This window comes from Pelophylax lessonae (genome assembly GCF_965119305.1).
Source record: "Pelophylax lessonae genome assembly, chromosome: 13".
Lineage (NCBI taxonomy): Eukaryota > Metazoa > Chordata > Amphibia > Anura > Ranidae > Pelophylax > Pelophylax lessonae.
The window spans coordinates 207968530-207981645 of NC_138780.1; the positions used below are offsets into that span (position 1 = coordinate 207968530).

Consider the following 13116-nt stretch of genomic DNA (forward strand, 5'->3'; position numbering starts at 1 on the left):
CCCCCCATGTCTCAGCCCCTCCTTGTCTCAGCCCCCCATGTCTCACCCCCCCATGTCTCAGCCCCCCCATGTCTCATCCCCCCCCCATGTCTCACCCCCCCATGTCTCAGCCCCTCCTTGTCTCAGCCCCCCATGTCTCAGCCCCCCCATGTCTCAGCCCCCCCATGTCTCAGCCCCCCCATGTCTCAGCCCCCCCATGTCTCACCCCCCCATGTCTCAGCCCCTCCTTGTCTCAGCCCCCCATGTCTCACCCCCCCCCATGTCTCACCCCCCCATGTCTCACCCCCCCATGTCTCAGCCCCCCCCATGTCTCAGCCCCTCCTTGTCTCAGCCCCCCATGTCTCACCCCCCCATGTCTCAGCCCCCCCATGTCTCATCCCCCCCCCATGTCTCACCCCCCCATGTCTCAGCCCCTCCTTGTCTCAGCCCCCCATGTCTCACCCCCCATGTCTCAGCCCCTCCTTGTCTCAGCCCCCCATGTCTCACCCCCCCCCATGTCTCACCCCCCCCCATGTCTCAACCCCCCCATGTCTCACCCCCCCCCCATGTCTCAGCCCCTCCTTGTCTCAGTACCCCCACAATGACCAGATTCAGCACAATCTGCTCCCCCCTCCTGTCAGCGTGCTTGTGGTCAGAACAAGTGTGTGCAGCCCATCTGATTGGCTCATAGCTCTATCCCTCCCATTCTGGGGGCGGGGCACATAATGCATTTTATTGGGTTTTATTATCCGGATTTGGAGCAGAATTTCTGCTGCTCTGCCGACCAAATGGGAACACCCCATAGGCGTGGCTATAGGTATGTGGGCGTGACTGCTGGGCGCTGTGTACCGGAGTCAGGTGTGCGCGGCGGAGAGATGTCCGGGAGACGCCGGAGAGGAGGAGGGAAGGCGGGAGGAGGAGAAGGTAAAACGGCGACTGACCGAACCCGGTACCGGAATCTACAACTTACCGCACACCGTCCCTGTGAGAGCTCAGAGAATACCGGAACCCCGCCCCCAAATTACCGGGAACCCCGCCCCCAAATTACCGGGAACTACCCCCCAAATTACCGGGAACTACCCCCCCCAATACCGGGAACTACTCCCCCCCCCCCCCCCCAATACCGGGAACTACTCCCCCCCAATACCGGGAACTACCCCCAATACCGGGACCTCCCCCCCCAATACCGGGACCTCCCCCCCAATACCGGGAACTACCCCCCCCAATACCGGGAACCCCGCCCCCAAATTACCTGGACCACTCCCCAAATACCGGGAACTACTCCCCCCCCCCCCCCCATTACCGGGAACTACTCCCCCCCTTTACCGGGAACTACCCCCAATTACCGGGAACTACTCCCCCCCTTTACCGGGAACTACCCCCAATTACCGGGAAATACCCCTTTCCCCCCCAATACCGGGAACTACTCCCCCCCCCCCATTACCGGGACCACTCCCCAAATACCGGGAACTACCCCCCCCCATTACTGGGAACTACCCCCCCCCCCAACACTGGGAACTACTCCCCCCCCCCCCCCATTACCGGGAACTACTCCCACCCCCCCCCCCCCGATACCAGGATCTACCCCCCATTACCGGGAACTACTCCCCCCCCCTCCCCAATACTGGGAACTACCCCCCATTACCGGGAACTACCCCTCCCCCCCCCCATTACCGGGAACTACTCCCCCCCCCCCCCCCAATACTGGGAACTACCCACCCCCAATACTGGGAACTACCCCTCCCCCCCAATACTGGGAACTACCCCTCCCCCCAATACCGGGAACCCCAATACCGGGATATACCCCTCCCCCCATTACCGGGAACTCCCCCCCAATACCGGGAACTACCCACCCCCCCCTCCCCGATACCGGGAACTACCCCCCCAATACTGGGAACTACCCACCCCCCCCTCCCCGATACCGGGAACTACCCCCCAAATACTGGGCATTACCCCCCCCCAATACCAGGAACTACCCACCCCCCCTCCCCAATACTGGGCAACTACCCACCCCCCCTCCCTAATTACCGGGAACTACCCCCCCCTAATTACCGGGAACTACCCCCCCTAAATACCGGGGACCACCCCCTTAATACCGGGGACCACCCCCTTAATACCGGGGACCACCCCCCAATACCGGGAACTACCCCCCCTAATACTGGGGACCACCCCCAATTACTGGGAACTACCCCCCCAATACCGGGAACTACCCCCCTAATACCAGAGAATACACCCCAATAGCATGAAATACCCCCAAAACCGGTAACTTTCCTACCAGTACCAGCATATACTCCCGATACCGGGAACTACCCCCTATCACCAGAGAATACCCCTCCATACCAGAAACTACACCCCCAATACCAGAAAATGCCTTCCAATACTGGTAACTGCCCCACCAGTACCAGGATATGTCCTCATTACTGGAATATTACCCCCAAGACCAGGAAACGCACCCTAATATGGGTCGCTACACCCCAAAATTCCAGGCTTCACCCCCATTACTGGAATATTACCCCCCCCCCAATTCAGCAATATACCCCCTAATACTGGAAACTACTTCATCAGTACCGGGATGTACCCTCCATTACTGGTATATTACCCCTACCCCCCCCCCCCCAATACTGGAATATACCCCCAAAACCAGGAAATACTCGCTAATAAGGGAAATTACCTAATCTGAACAGGGACATACCCCCCCCCATTGCTGGAATATTACTCCTGCTACCCCCAATATTGGAATATTACCAACGTCACCCCCCCCCCCCCCCACCAGTATGGTAACATACCCTAACTGGGACCTACTCAATCAGTACAAGGATATACCCTCCATTACTGGAAAATTACCCCTGCCCCCCCCCAATACTGGAATATTACCAACGCCCTCCCCCAGTATGGTAACATACTCCTTAATACTGGGAACTACTCAACCAGTACAAGGATATACCCTCCATTACTGGAAAATTACCCCTGCCCCCACCCAATACTGGAATATATCCCCAAAACTAGGAAATACCCCCTAATACTGGGAACTACCCCGTCGGTACCGGGATATACCCTCTAGTAATGGAATATACCCCCAAGACCAGGAAATACTCCCTAATAAGGGGAACCACCACTCCAATAGCAGGATACACCCCCCCCCCCATTACTGGAATATTACCCCCTCAAAACTGGGATATACCCTCCAACACTGGGAACTACCCCACCAAGACCAGGATATACCCTTCATTACTTAAATATTACCCCTAATACCGGGAACTACCAGTACCTTGATATATCCCCCCCCCCCCCCATTACTGGAATATTACCCTCCAATACCAGGTTCTACCCCATCAGTACCAGAATATACCCCTATTACTGGAAAACCCCCCCCCCAATAATAAAATATACCCCCAACACCAGGAAATACCCACTAATAGATACTGGGTGCTACCAAAGTACCAGGATATACCCCCCAATATCGGAATTACTCCTCCAATACCAGGGTATACCCCCCATTACCTGAATATTACCCCCCTCACCCAATACCTTGGCATCCCATTACCAGAAACTACCCCACCAGTACCAGAATATACCCTCTAATATTGTGATATACCTTCCAATACCAGGAACTACCCCACCAGTACCAGGACATAATCCCCATTACGGGAATATTACCCTTCAACACCAGGAAATGCCCCCCAATACCTGAAACCACCCCTCCAGTACGGAGATAGAATATTATCCCTCCAAAACAGGAAAATACCCCCCCAGTACTGTGCTATACCCTTTATACCATGATATACCCTCCAATACCAGCAACTACCCCATGAGTACCAGAATAAAACTCCCAGTATCATAATATTACCCCCCCCCCCCCCAAAACCAGAAAATACCCCTTAATACTGGGGAATACACTTCCAGTACTGAGATATACCCTCCAAATACCAGGGAATACCCCTCCAATACTGGGATATACACCCATTCCCAAAAACTTCCCTACAATACTGCATTATACCACCCCTCCCCCCTCCAATACTGGGATATACACCCATTACCAAAATATCCCTACAATACTGGGATATACCACCCCACCCCCCTCCAATACTGGAGAGTACCCCTTCAATATTAGGATATACACCCCAATACTGGCCAACACCCCCCCCCCCCAAATACAGGGCAATACCCCTCTAATAGTGGACTATACCCCACCAATAGTGTGATGTACTCAATACATAGAGACGCCCTCCCTTTCCCCCCGTACCTGTACATAGACACCCCCTTTCCCCCCGTACCTGTACATAGACACCCCCTTTCCCCCCGTACCTGTACATAAACTCCCCCCTTTCTCCTCATACCTGTACATAGACACTTTCCCCAGTACCTGTACATAGACACCCCCCCTTTCCCCTCATACCTGTACATAGACACCCCCCCTTTCCCCTCATACCTGTACATAGACACCCCCCCTTTCCCCTCATACCTGTACATAGACACCCCCCTTTCCCCCCGTACCTGTACATAGACACCCCCCTTTCCCCTCATACCTGTACATAGACACCCCCCTTTCCCCTCATACCTGTACATAGACACCCCCCCCTTTCCCCTCATACCTGTACATAGACACCCCCCCTTTCCCCTCATACCTGTACATAGACACGCCCCTTTCCCCCCATACCTGTACATAGACACCCCCCTTTCCCCCGTACCTGTACATAGACACCCCCCTTTCCCCTCATACCTGTACATAGACACGCCCCTTTCCCCCCATACCTGTACATAGACACCCCCCTTTCCCCCCGTACCTGTACATAGACACCCCCCCTTTCCCCTCATACCTGTACATAGACACCCCCCCCCCTTTCCCCTCATACCTGTACATAGACACCCCCCCTTTCCCCTCATACCTGTACATAGACACGCCCCTTTCCCCCCATACCTCTACATAAACACCCCCCTTTCCCCCGTACCTGTACATAGACACCCCCCTTTCCCCCCGTACCTGTACATAGACACCCCCCTTTCCCCTCATACCTGTACATAGACACCCCCCCCTTTCCCCTCATACCTGTACATAGACAACCCCCCTTTCCCCTCATACCTGTACATAGACACGCCCCTTTCCCCCCATACCTGTACATAGACACCCCCCTTTCCCCCCGTACCTGTACATAGACACCCCCCTTTCCCCCCCGTACCTGTACATAGACACCCCCCTTTCCCCCCGTACCTGTACATAGACACCCCCTTTCCCCTCGTACCTGTACATAGACACCCCCCCTTTCCCCTCGTACCTGTACATAGACACCCCCCCTTTCCCCTCATACCTGTACATAGACACCCCCCTTTCCCCTCATACCTGTACATAGACACGCCCCTTTCCCCTCATACCTGTACATAGACACCCCCCCTTTCCCCTCGTACCTGTACATAGACACGCCCCTTTCCCCTCGTACCTGTACATAGACACCCCCCTTTCCCCTCGTACCTGTACATAGACACCCCCCTTTTCCCCTCATACCTGTACATAGACACCCCCCCTTCCCCCCGTACCTGTACATAGACACCCTCCTTTCCCCTCATACCTGTACATAGACACCCCCCTTCCCCCCGTACCTGTACATGGAGACCCCACCCTCCTTGTACCTACACATAGAGACCTCCACCTGTACCTGCAGATAAAGATCCCCCCCCCCCCCCAGTACCTACAGAGAGAGACCCCAATGTACCTGCACATAGAGACCCCACCCAACCTGCATAATATAGGGACCCCCCTCCCCCAGCATAGGTGCACATGGAGAACCTACTGTACCTGCACATAGTCGGGGGCAGATATAGAGGGACCCCTGTGCCTACTGCAATTCCTGAGGGTAAATTAGACCAGCAGTGGGGCAAATATGGTCAATGCATTGTACCTGTGGGGGGGCACGACAGCCCTCTGTACCTATGATGAAGCCCCAGCCTTTAGTCTTCCTAACATTAAAGTTCCTGGTCACTTTATAGAGAATTTCTGGCTTTCATTTGACCTCATTGGCTATAAATCGTCATTTTATACATTTCACAGCGATTTCCCAGCGGAGGAAACGGTTATATCTGTAACTATAGCTGACATAAAGCAGATTATGGCCGCTCCCTCTGTATTGCGTTACATAATAGACTGAAATTGTGACATCATCGGGTCTCCTGGGAGATGTCAGAGGTGTACCCTGCCCCCAACTCCGGACCGATCGCTCCCAGTATGTGCTATAAATAATGCTAAGCTTTTGAAGACCCAGCAGATAATCCGACCCAAATGTCATTCAACTTTTCTCTTTGCTCAGGTGCGGAGGTGGAATGTGAGAAGAATCCGGACTACGTTGAGCATTTGGCTCGGAAGTACATGGTAAGAATTCTTCTCCTGGTGGAGAATGCGGGCAGAGAAGCCGGCAGAGAAGAACACTGTTATGTTTTTGTCGCTGTGATTCCTTTTTTTGTCACCAACACACAGATGAGAAAAGTGATTACCATTCCCCAGAACCGATCCTTTACCCTATAAACACACAGAAAAGAAGAATCGGGCCCCACTGGGGGTCACCTACAACCCACACCGAGAGGGTCGAAGAGAGATCGCCATCTAAACCAGTGTGTAGGTTTGTTGGTACCTCAAACCAATATGAATGGGACTTTTAAGGCAAGTGTGAACAAATTGAATAAATATAAAGTAAGTAAATAAAAATAGAATTTAATGCTTAAAAGGCATGTACAAGGTAGGTACATAAAGGGATGATAGGGTTATAGACCCTTGTGAAGGGGTGTGATAGATAGAAGGTTGCGACACGTGGTTATGGTGACTTAAGGATGTATCTCTGTTATCCCATGCTTGATGCTTGGACTTTCAGAGAGTATCTCCTATGTTCCCAACGCGTTTCGGCTCATATAGGGCCTTTCTCAAGGGTGTCAGTCACCAGTTATATATTTGTTTTAATCCTTATATGTTGGGGTGGCTCCCTTCTAGCACAGCAAGAACCTATGCGGTTTCATATATATATATATGGTTGTATGAGGCAAGGTGGGTCATACGGATCTCACCAGGTAGCTGTATGGGTCCAATCCATCTCGGACAGAGAGCGGCGATCCCTGAATACAACTGTGCAAGCTTGTGACAACAATTTCAAAGGGAACCTCCAGGTCATCTCCTAGGAACGGTTCCACCCTGAAAACTAAGAACCGGGCAGGGGATACATACCAACCAATCAAAGTGGCACAAAAACTCTTTTAAGAGGATTGGATCAAGGAACACCACCTGACCCATACAGCTACCTGGTGAGATCCGTATGACCCACCTTGCCTCATACAACCATATATGAAACCGCATAGGTTCTCGCTGTGCTAGAAGGGAGCCACCCCAACATACAAGGATTAAAACAAATATATAACTGGTGACTGACACCCTTGAGAAAGGCCCTATATGAGCCGAAACGCGTTGGAAACATAGGAGATACTCTCTGAAAGTCCAAGCATCAAGCATGCAATAACGGAGAGATACATCCTTAAGTCACCATAACCACGTGTCACAACCTTCTATCTATCACACCCCTTCACAAGGGTCTATAACCCTATCATCCCTTTATGTACCTACCTTGTACATGCCTTTTAAGCATTAAATTCTATTTTTATTTACTTACTTTATATTTATTCAATTTGTTCACACTTGCCTTAAAAGTCCCATTCATATTGGTTTGAGGTACCAACAAACCTACACAATATTTTCCCAGGGACGACGGCAAAACCCAACTACGGATAGGATAATGGAGATTAAACTTTCCCCTACAGCCATCTAAACCGGTGTTTCTCAACCTTTTTTCAGTTGCGGCACCCTTTAAAATTCTGCACAATCTTGAGGCACCCCATTCCACAATGTAAAAAAAAAAACTAAACAAATAATTTTAAATATAGCAACAACATCCAAAAACTGGGCCATCCAACATTAGAAGTGATTCCTTTCCTCCACAATTGCAGACTGGTACTAAATAGTATTCTAGCATTTCTCTTCAGTTTCTCTACTTCTGCTTTCCAATGTGACCCAAGTGCTGATGGAGAGGGGAAGAGTAAACAAGGATGCCATGCAAGCACCCGTCGTTCTCCTTCTCAACCAGTGATGTAATTGGTTGTCAGGGTGCCAGTGGTTTGACCTGCATGGTGCCTATGGTTCTAATGCTGCAAAGAAAAATCCTGTGGCAATTCGTTGCAATATTTAGGAATTTTGCCAAGGCACCCCTGAAGAACCCAGGAGGCACACCAGGGTGCCACAGCACCAGGGGTGGACTGACCATTCGGGGATTAGGGCACTTCCCGAGGGCCCAGGGACAGTAGGGGGCCCCATGAGAGGCTACACACTACAGAAAGAAGCCAGGAACTTCCATGCAGGCTATGCTGTGGTAGATATTTAAATGCCCACTCTGTGGCTGAGCTGCAATTTGTAGGTGGGGCTTTGTGTGGACACAGGGGGCCCCATGATCTCTGATTGCCCGGGGGCCCCATGAGTTGTCAGTCCACCCCTGCACAGCACACTGGTTGAAAAAGGCTGATCTAAACCCAGCTTCTTCCACACGAGCACAAAAGACTTACAGAGATTTTCCCAACACCACCTCAACTTTCATATCGACATCCATCCAGTCTATGAAAAGCTCCCTAAACATTTCCCTGTATGTAGAAGGGCTGTAAGACCTGCACACGTATCCACAGGACTGAAAGGGTACCAGGTAGAGGGATTACAGCAACGATCAGGTACCGGTACCTGGATCACAGCACCCGGCTGGGTACCGGTACCTGGATCACATCACCCGGCTGGGTACCGGTACCTGGATCACATCACCCGGCTGGGTACCGGTACCTGGATCACATCACCCGGCTGGGTACCGGTACCTGGATCACATCACCCAGCTGGGTACCGGTACCTGGATCACAGCACACGGTTGGGTACTGGTACCTGGATCACAGCACCCGGTTGGGTACCGGTACCTGGATCACAGCACCGATTGGGTACCGGTACCTGGATCACAGCACCGATTGGGTGCCGGTACCTGGATCACATCACCCGGCTGGGTACCGGTACCTGGATCACATCACCCGGCTGGGTACCGGTACCTGGATCACAGCACCCGGTTGGGTACCGGTACCTGGATCACAGCACCCGTGCGGGTACCGGTACCTGGATCACAGCACATTAGAACCATGTGATATTCTGCAGAGAAGAATGGGCAGAAATGTCCTCTCTAGATGTGCAAAGCTGGTAGAGACATCCCCAAAAAGACTCCCAGCTGTAATTGCAGGGAAAGGCGGTTCTACAAAGTATTGACTCCGGGGGGTGAATACAAATGCAGCCACACTTTTCACAGATTTATTTGTATCATTTATCATTTTCCTTCCACTTCACAATTATGGCCACTTTGTGTCGGTCTATCACATAAAATCCCAATAAAATACATTTCTGGGTGTAACATGAGAAAATGTGGGAAATTTCAAGGGGTGTGAATACTTTTTCAAGGCGCTGTAGGAATGCTCACCATTCATGGAGGTCTGGGTGGAGCTTTTAATTTAAAATTGGCGTGCAATTCAGGCTAGGTTCACATCTATGCGTTCCCGCAGCAAAAATGCACCACTGTGTAGCAGAAGCACCAGGGGGCCATTAATCCCTAATGGCACCCCCACACGTTGGAAACTATGGTGCATTTTTCTGTGTGAGGGAAACGCATTGCACAGCACTGATAGATTACCGGTACCGGGATCACCCGGTTCAGGGACCCTTTCCTTGTGTTTGCCACAGGTGCAGCAACCCATTGAAGTGAATGAGCTGCTGTGTGCACTAATGCTGCTGCAGGGAAACCGCAGAAGTGTGAACCCAGAACCCAATGGCATCCCAGTGGAATCCCAGAACCCAATGGCACCCCAGTGGAATCCCAGAACCCAATGGCATCCCAGTGGAATCCCAGAACCCAATGGCATCCCAGTGGAATCCCAGAACCCAATAGCATCCCAGTGGAATCCCAGAACCCAATGGCATCCCAGTGGAATCCCAGAACCCAATGGCATCCCAGTGGAATCCCAGAACCCAATGGCATCCCAGAACCCAGCCTTGCTGCCGTTTGGTGTAACTGGAAATGATACAAATTTACATTCACCGCCCATTGTGGAAATGTATCACACCACCATCACCACCAGATATGACCCAAATTTACAGCCTCCTCCTAGGCACACCATGGATCGGCGCAGGAAGAAAGTTCTGAAGTGTTGTCCCAACATGACCAGCCATGACACCTCCGCTTGTCTCTCTCCAGTACTGACCCAACAAATCTTTTGTTTTGTCTTAGATAAAATGCCGAGTGGAATCCAGCACCGACTCCGAGTCCGACAATAACGAGGTATTTCATTATATTGATTTATTATGGATAATATCAGGGGGCCACATCCAAGTGGAGTTGTTCTGTAATGTTGAAGACATTTTTTGTAGGTTCTCCAATTCGCTTCTTCGGGTCTTTATACTGGAAGTGTGAGGAAGATACGCCAGTATTTATATCCAGACAGGGAACGCCTTCATCCAATCACCATGGGAGGTGTCAAGGCAGATGTTGATTGTCCAAGGGCAGGATGGGAGGTGTGAAAGTTGTGGAACCCCTCTGTTCTAGTTACATCATCCCATCCTTGGTGTCATGAAGGACTCGGGTCTTCCTACACCTTAAAGGAAAGATACATTCTTTCCAGGACCAAAGTAATGCCGCTCCAGGTGAGTGACCAATAGAGATGAGTTTGTCTGCGCCCGATCCCGCCAGGAAGGCGACACCGCACTCCGCTAATCACAGGCAGTGAGACCTTTCCTGATCTGTGGAGTTGTGGATGGGGAAATGTCTCCCTGCCTGTGATTAGCGGAGTGCGGTGTCGCCTTCCTGGCGGGATCGGGCGCATATGAACACGCCGGAGCTCATCCCTGGTGACCAACTCTCACCTATTGTGGACTGGAACCCAGGGTGCTGCACAGTGAGATTTAGTAACATGCACAAATCCGGAATATTCCAGCACTCCTTGGTATCTTTTTATTAAAGTGTCTCCATGTTCTTTCTTTTTCATTAATTGGGATGGATGCCACAGTACTACTGTCTACTTCGGAGTGTAACTGAGCATATTAGTTTCATCTTTATTAAAGCATTAAAACTACATCACAGGTGTGACCGGAACATTGAAAGCTAACGCGTTTCACACTAAATTTAACACTTACTCAAACCTCATAATTTATAATGTTAATTGCTAAATTTACCGTTCAATGTTCCGGTCACACCTATGATGGCGTTTTAATGCTTCAATAAAGATTCCAAGGAGTGCAGAAATATTCCGTTACTAATTCTTTCCGGGACGGTGAGGTCACATTTTTGTACAGAGAGGACAACCGGTACACAAGAGGTATAAAAAGAGGCCATCAACCTCAAACTGAGACAACCAACCCTGAACAATGGCGGGGACATTTAGCACCTTCTGTTTCCATAACCCACCCCACCTCCCATCTCTACCCCAGCAAATTCACGACAATTCACATTTTCAGCCATGTAATATAAAAGGTGACCATCAATGAAGACTTCCTGACACCATAGTGTTAAATTCGTCGACTAAAACCGACTAAAACGTTCTCGTCGACTAAATTAACACAATTTTAGTCTACTAAAATAGGACTAAAACTATTCAGATGACTAAAATAGGACTAAAACTATTCAGATGACTAAAATAGGACTAAAACTAAAATGGCGTTTTAGTCAAAAGACTATAACTAAAACTAAATCAAAATGTGCTGCCAAAATGAACACTGGTGCATGCTCAAAGCTTAATACCATAAATAATAAGATATTAGATTTTTCACTCCAGGACCAGCAATAGTATATAATAAGTTTGGAAATTGTAGAGAAATGCTTAAATAATGCATTACAAATTCCAATTGAACTTCACCCATTCCATTATAGATGACTAAAATGAGTTTTAGTCGACTAAAATGGGACTAAAACTAAAATGCCATTTTAGTCCTAAGACTAAGACTAAAACTAAATCGAAATTTGCTGCCAAAATTAACACTGCCTGACACCAAAGATGGAATGAAGTTACAGTGGGTACGGAAAGTATTCAGACCCCCTTAAATTTTTCACTCTTTGTTATATTGCAGCCATTTGCTAAAATCATTTAAGTTCATTCTTCTTCCTCATGAATGTACACATAGCACCCCATACTGACAGAAAAACACAGAATTGTTGACATTGTTGCAGATTTATTAAAAAAGAAAAACTGAAATATCACATGGTCCTAAGTATTCAGACCCTTTGCTCAGTATTTAGTAGAAGCCCCCTTTTGATCTAATACAGCCAGGAGTCTTTTTGGGAAAGATGCAACAAGTCTTTCACACCTGGATTTGGGGATCCTCTGCCATTCCTCCTTGCAGATCCTCTCCAGTTCTGTCAGGTTGGATGGTAAACGTTGGTGGACGGCCATTTTTAGGTCTCTCCAGAGATGCTCAATTGGGTTTAAGTCAGGGCTCTGGCTGGGCCATTCAAGAACAGTCACGGAGTTGTTGTGAAGCCACTCCTTCGTTATTTTAGCTGTGTGCTTAGGGTCATTGTCTTGTTGGGAGGTAAACCTTCGGCCCAGTCTGAGGTCCAGAGCACTCTGGAGAAGGTTTTTGTCCAGGATATCCCTGTACTTGGCCGCATTCATCTTTCCCTCGATTGCAACCAGTCGTCCTGTCCCTGCAGCTGAAAAACACCCCCACAGCATGATGCTGCCACCACCATGCTTCACTGTTGGGACTGTATTGGACAGGTGATGAGCAGTGCCTGGTTTTCTCCACACATACCGCTTAGAATTAAGGCCAAAAAGTTCTATTTTGGTCTCATCAGACCAGAGAATCTTATTTCTCACCATCTTGGAGTCCTTCAGGTGTTTTTTAGCAAACTCCATGCGGGCTTTCATGTTTCTTACACTGAGGAGAGGCTTCCGTCGGGCCACTCTGCCATAAAGCCCCGACTGGTGGAGGGCTGCAGTGATGGTTGACTTTCTACAACTTTCTCCCATCTCCTGACTGCATCTATGGAGCTCAGCCACAGTGATCTTTGGGTTCTTCTTTACCTCTCTCACCAAGGCTCTTCT

The 13116-nt window shown here is 50.0% G+C and overlaps 1 protein-coding gene across 1 annotated transcript in view; it reads left to right on the forward strand.

Moving 5' to 3' along the window:
* Positions 1-854: 854 nt before the first annotated feature.
* Positions 855-13116, forward strand: part of LOC309569244 (uncharacterized protein) — a gene marked incomplete at both ends in the record, with an annotated part of 32209 nt that continues 19947 nt past the window's right edge. The window contains 3 exons of the mRNA XM_082274996.1: positions 855-903; positions 6279-6340; positions 10308-10358. Coding sequence (XP_082131122.1) covers positions 855-903; positions 6279-6340; positions 10308-10358 — 162 coding nt within the window. The remainder of the gene's footprint in view (positions 904-6278; positions 6341-10307; positions 10359-13116) is intronic.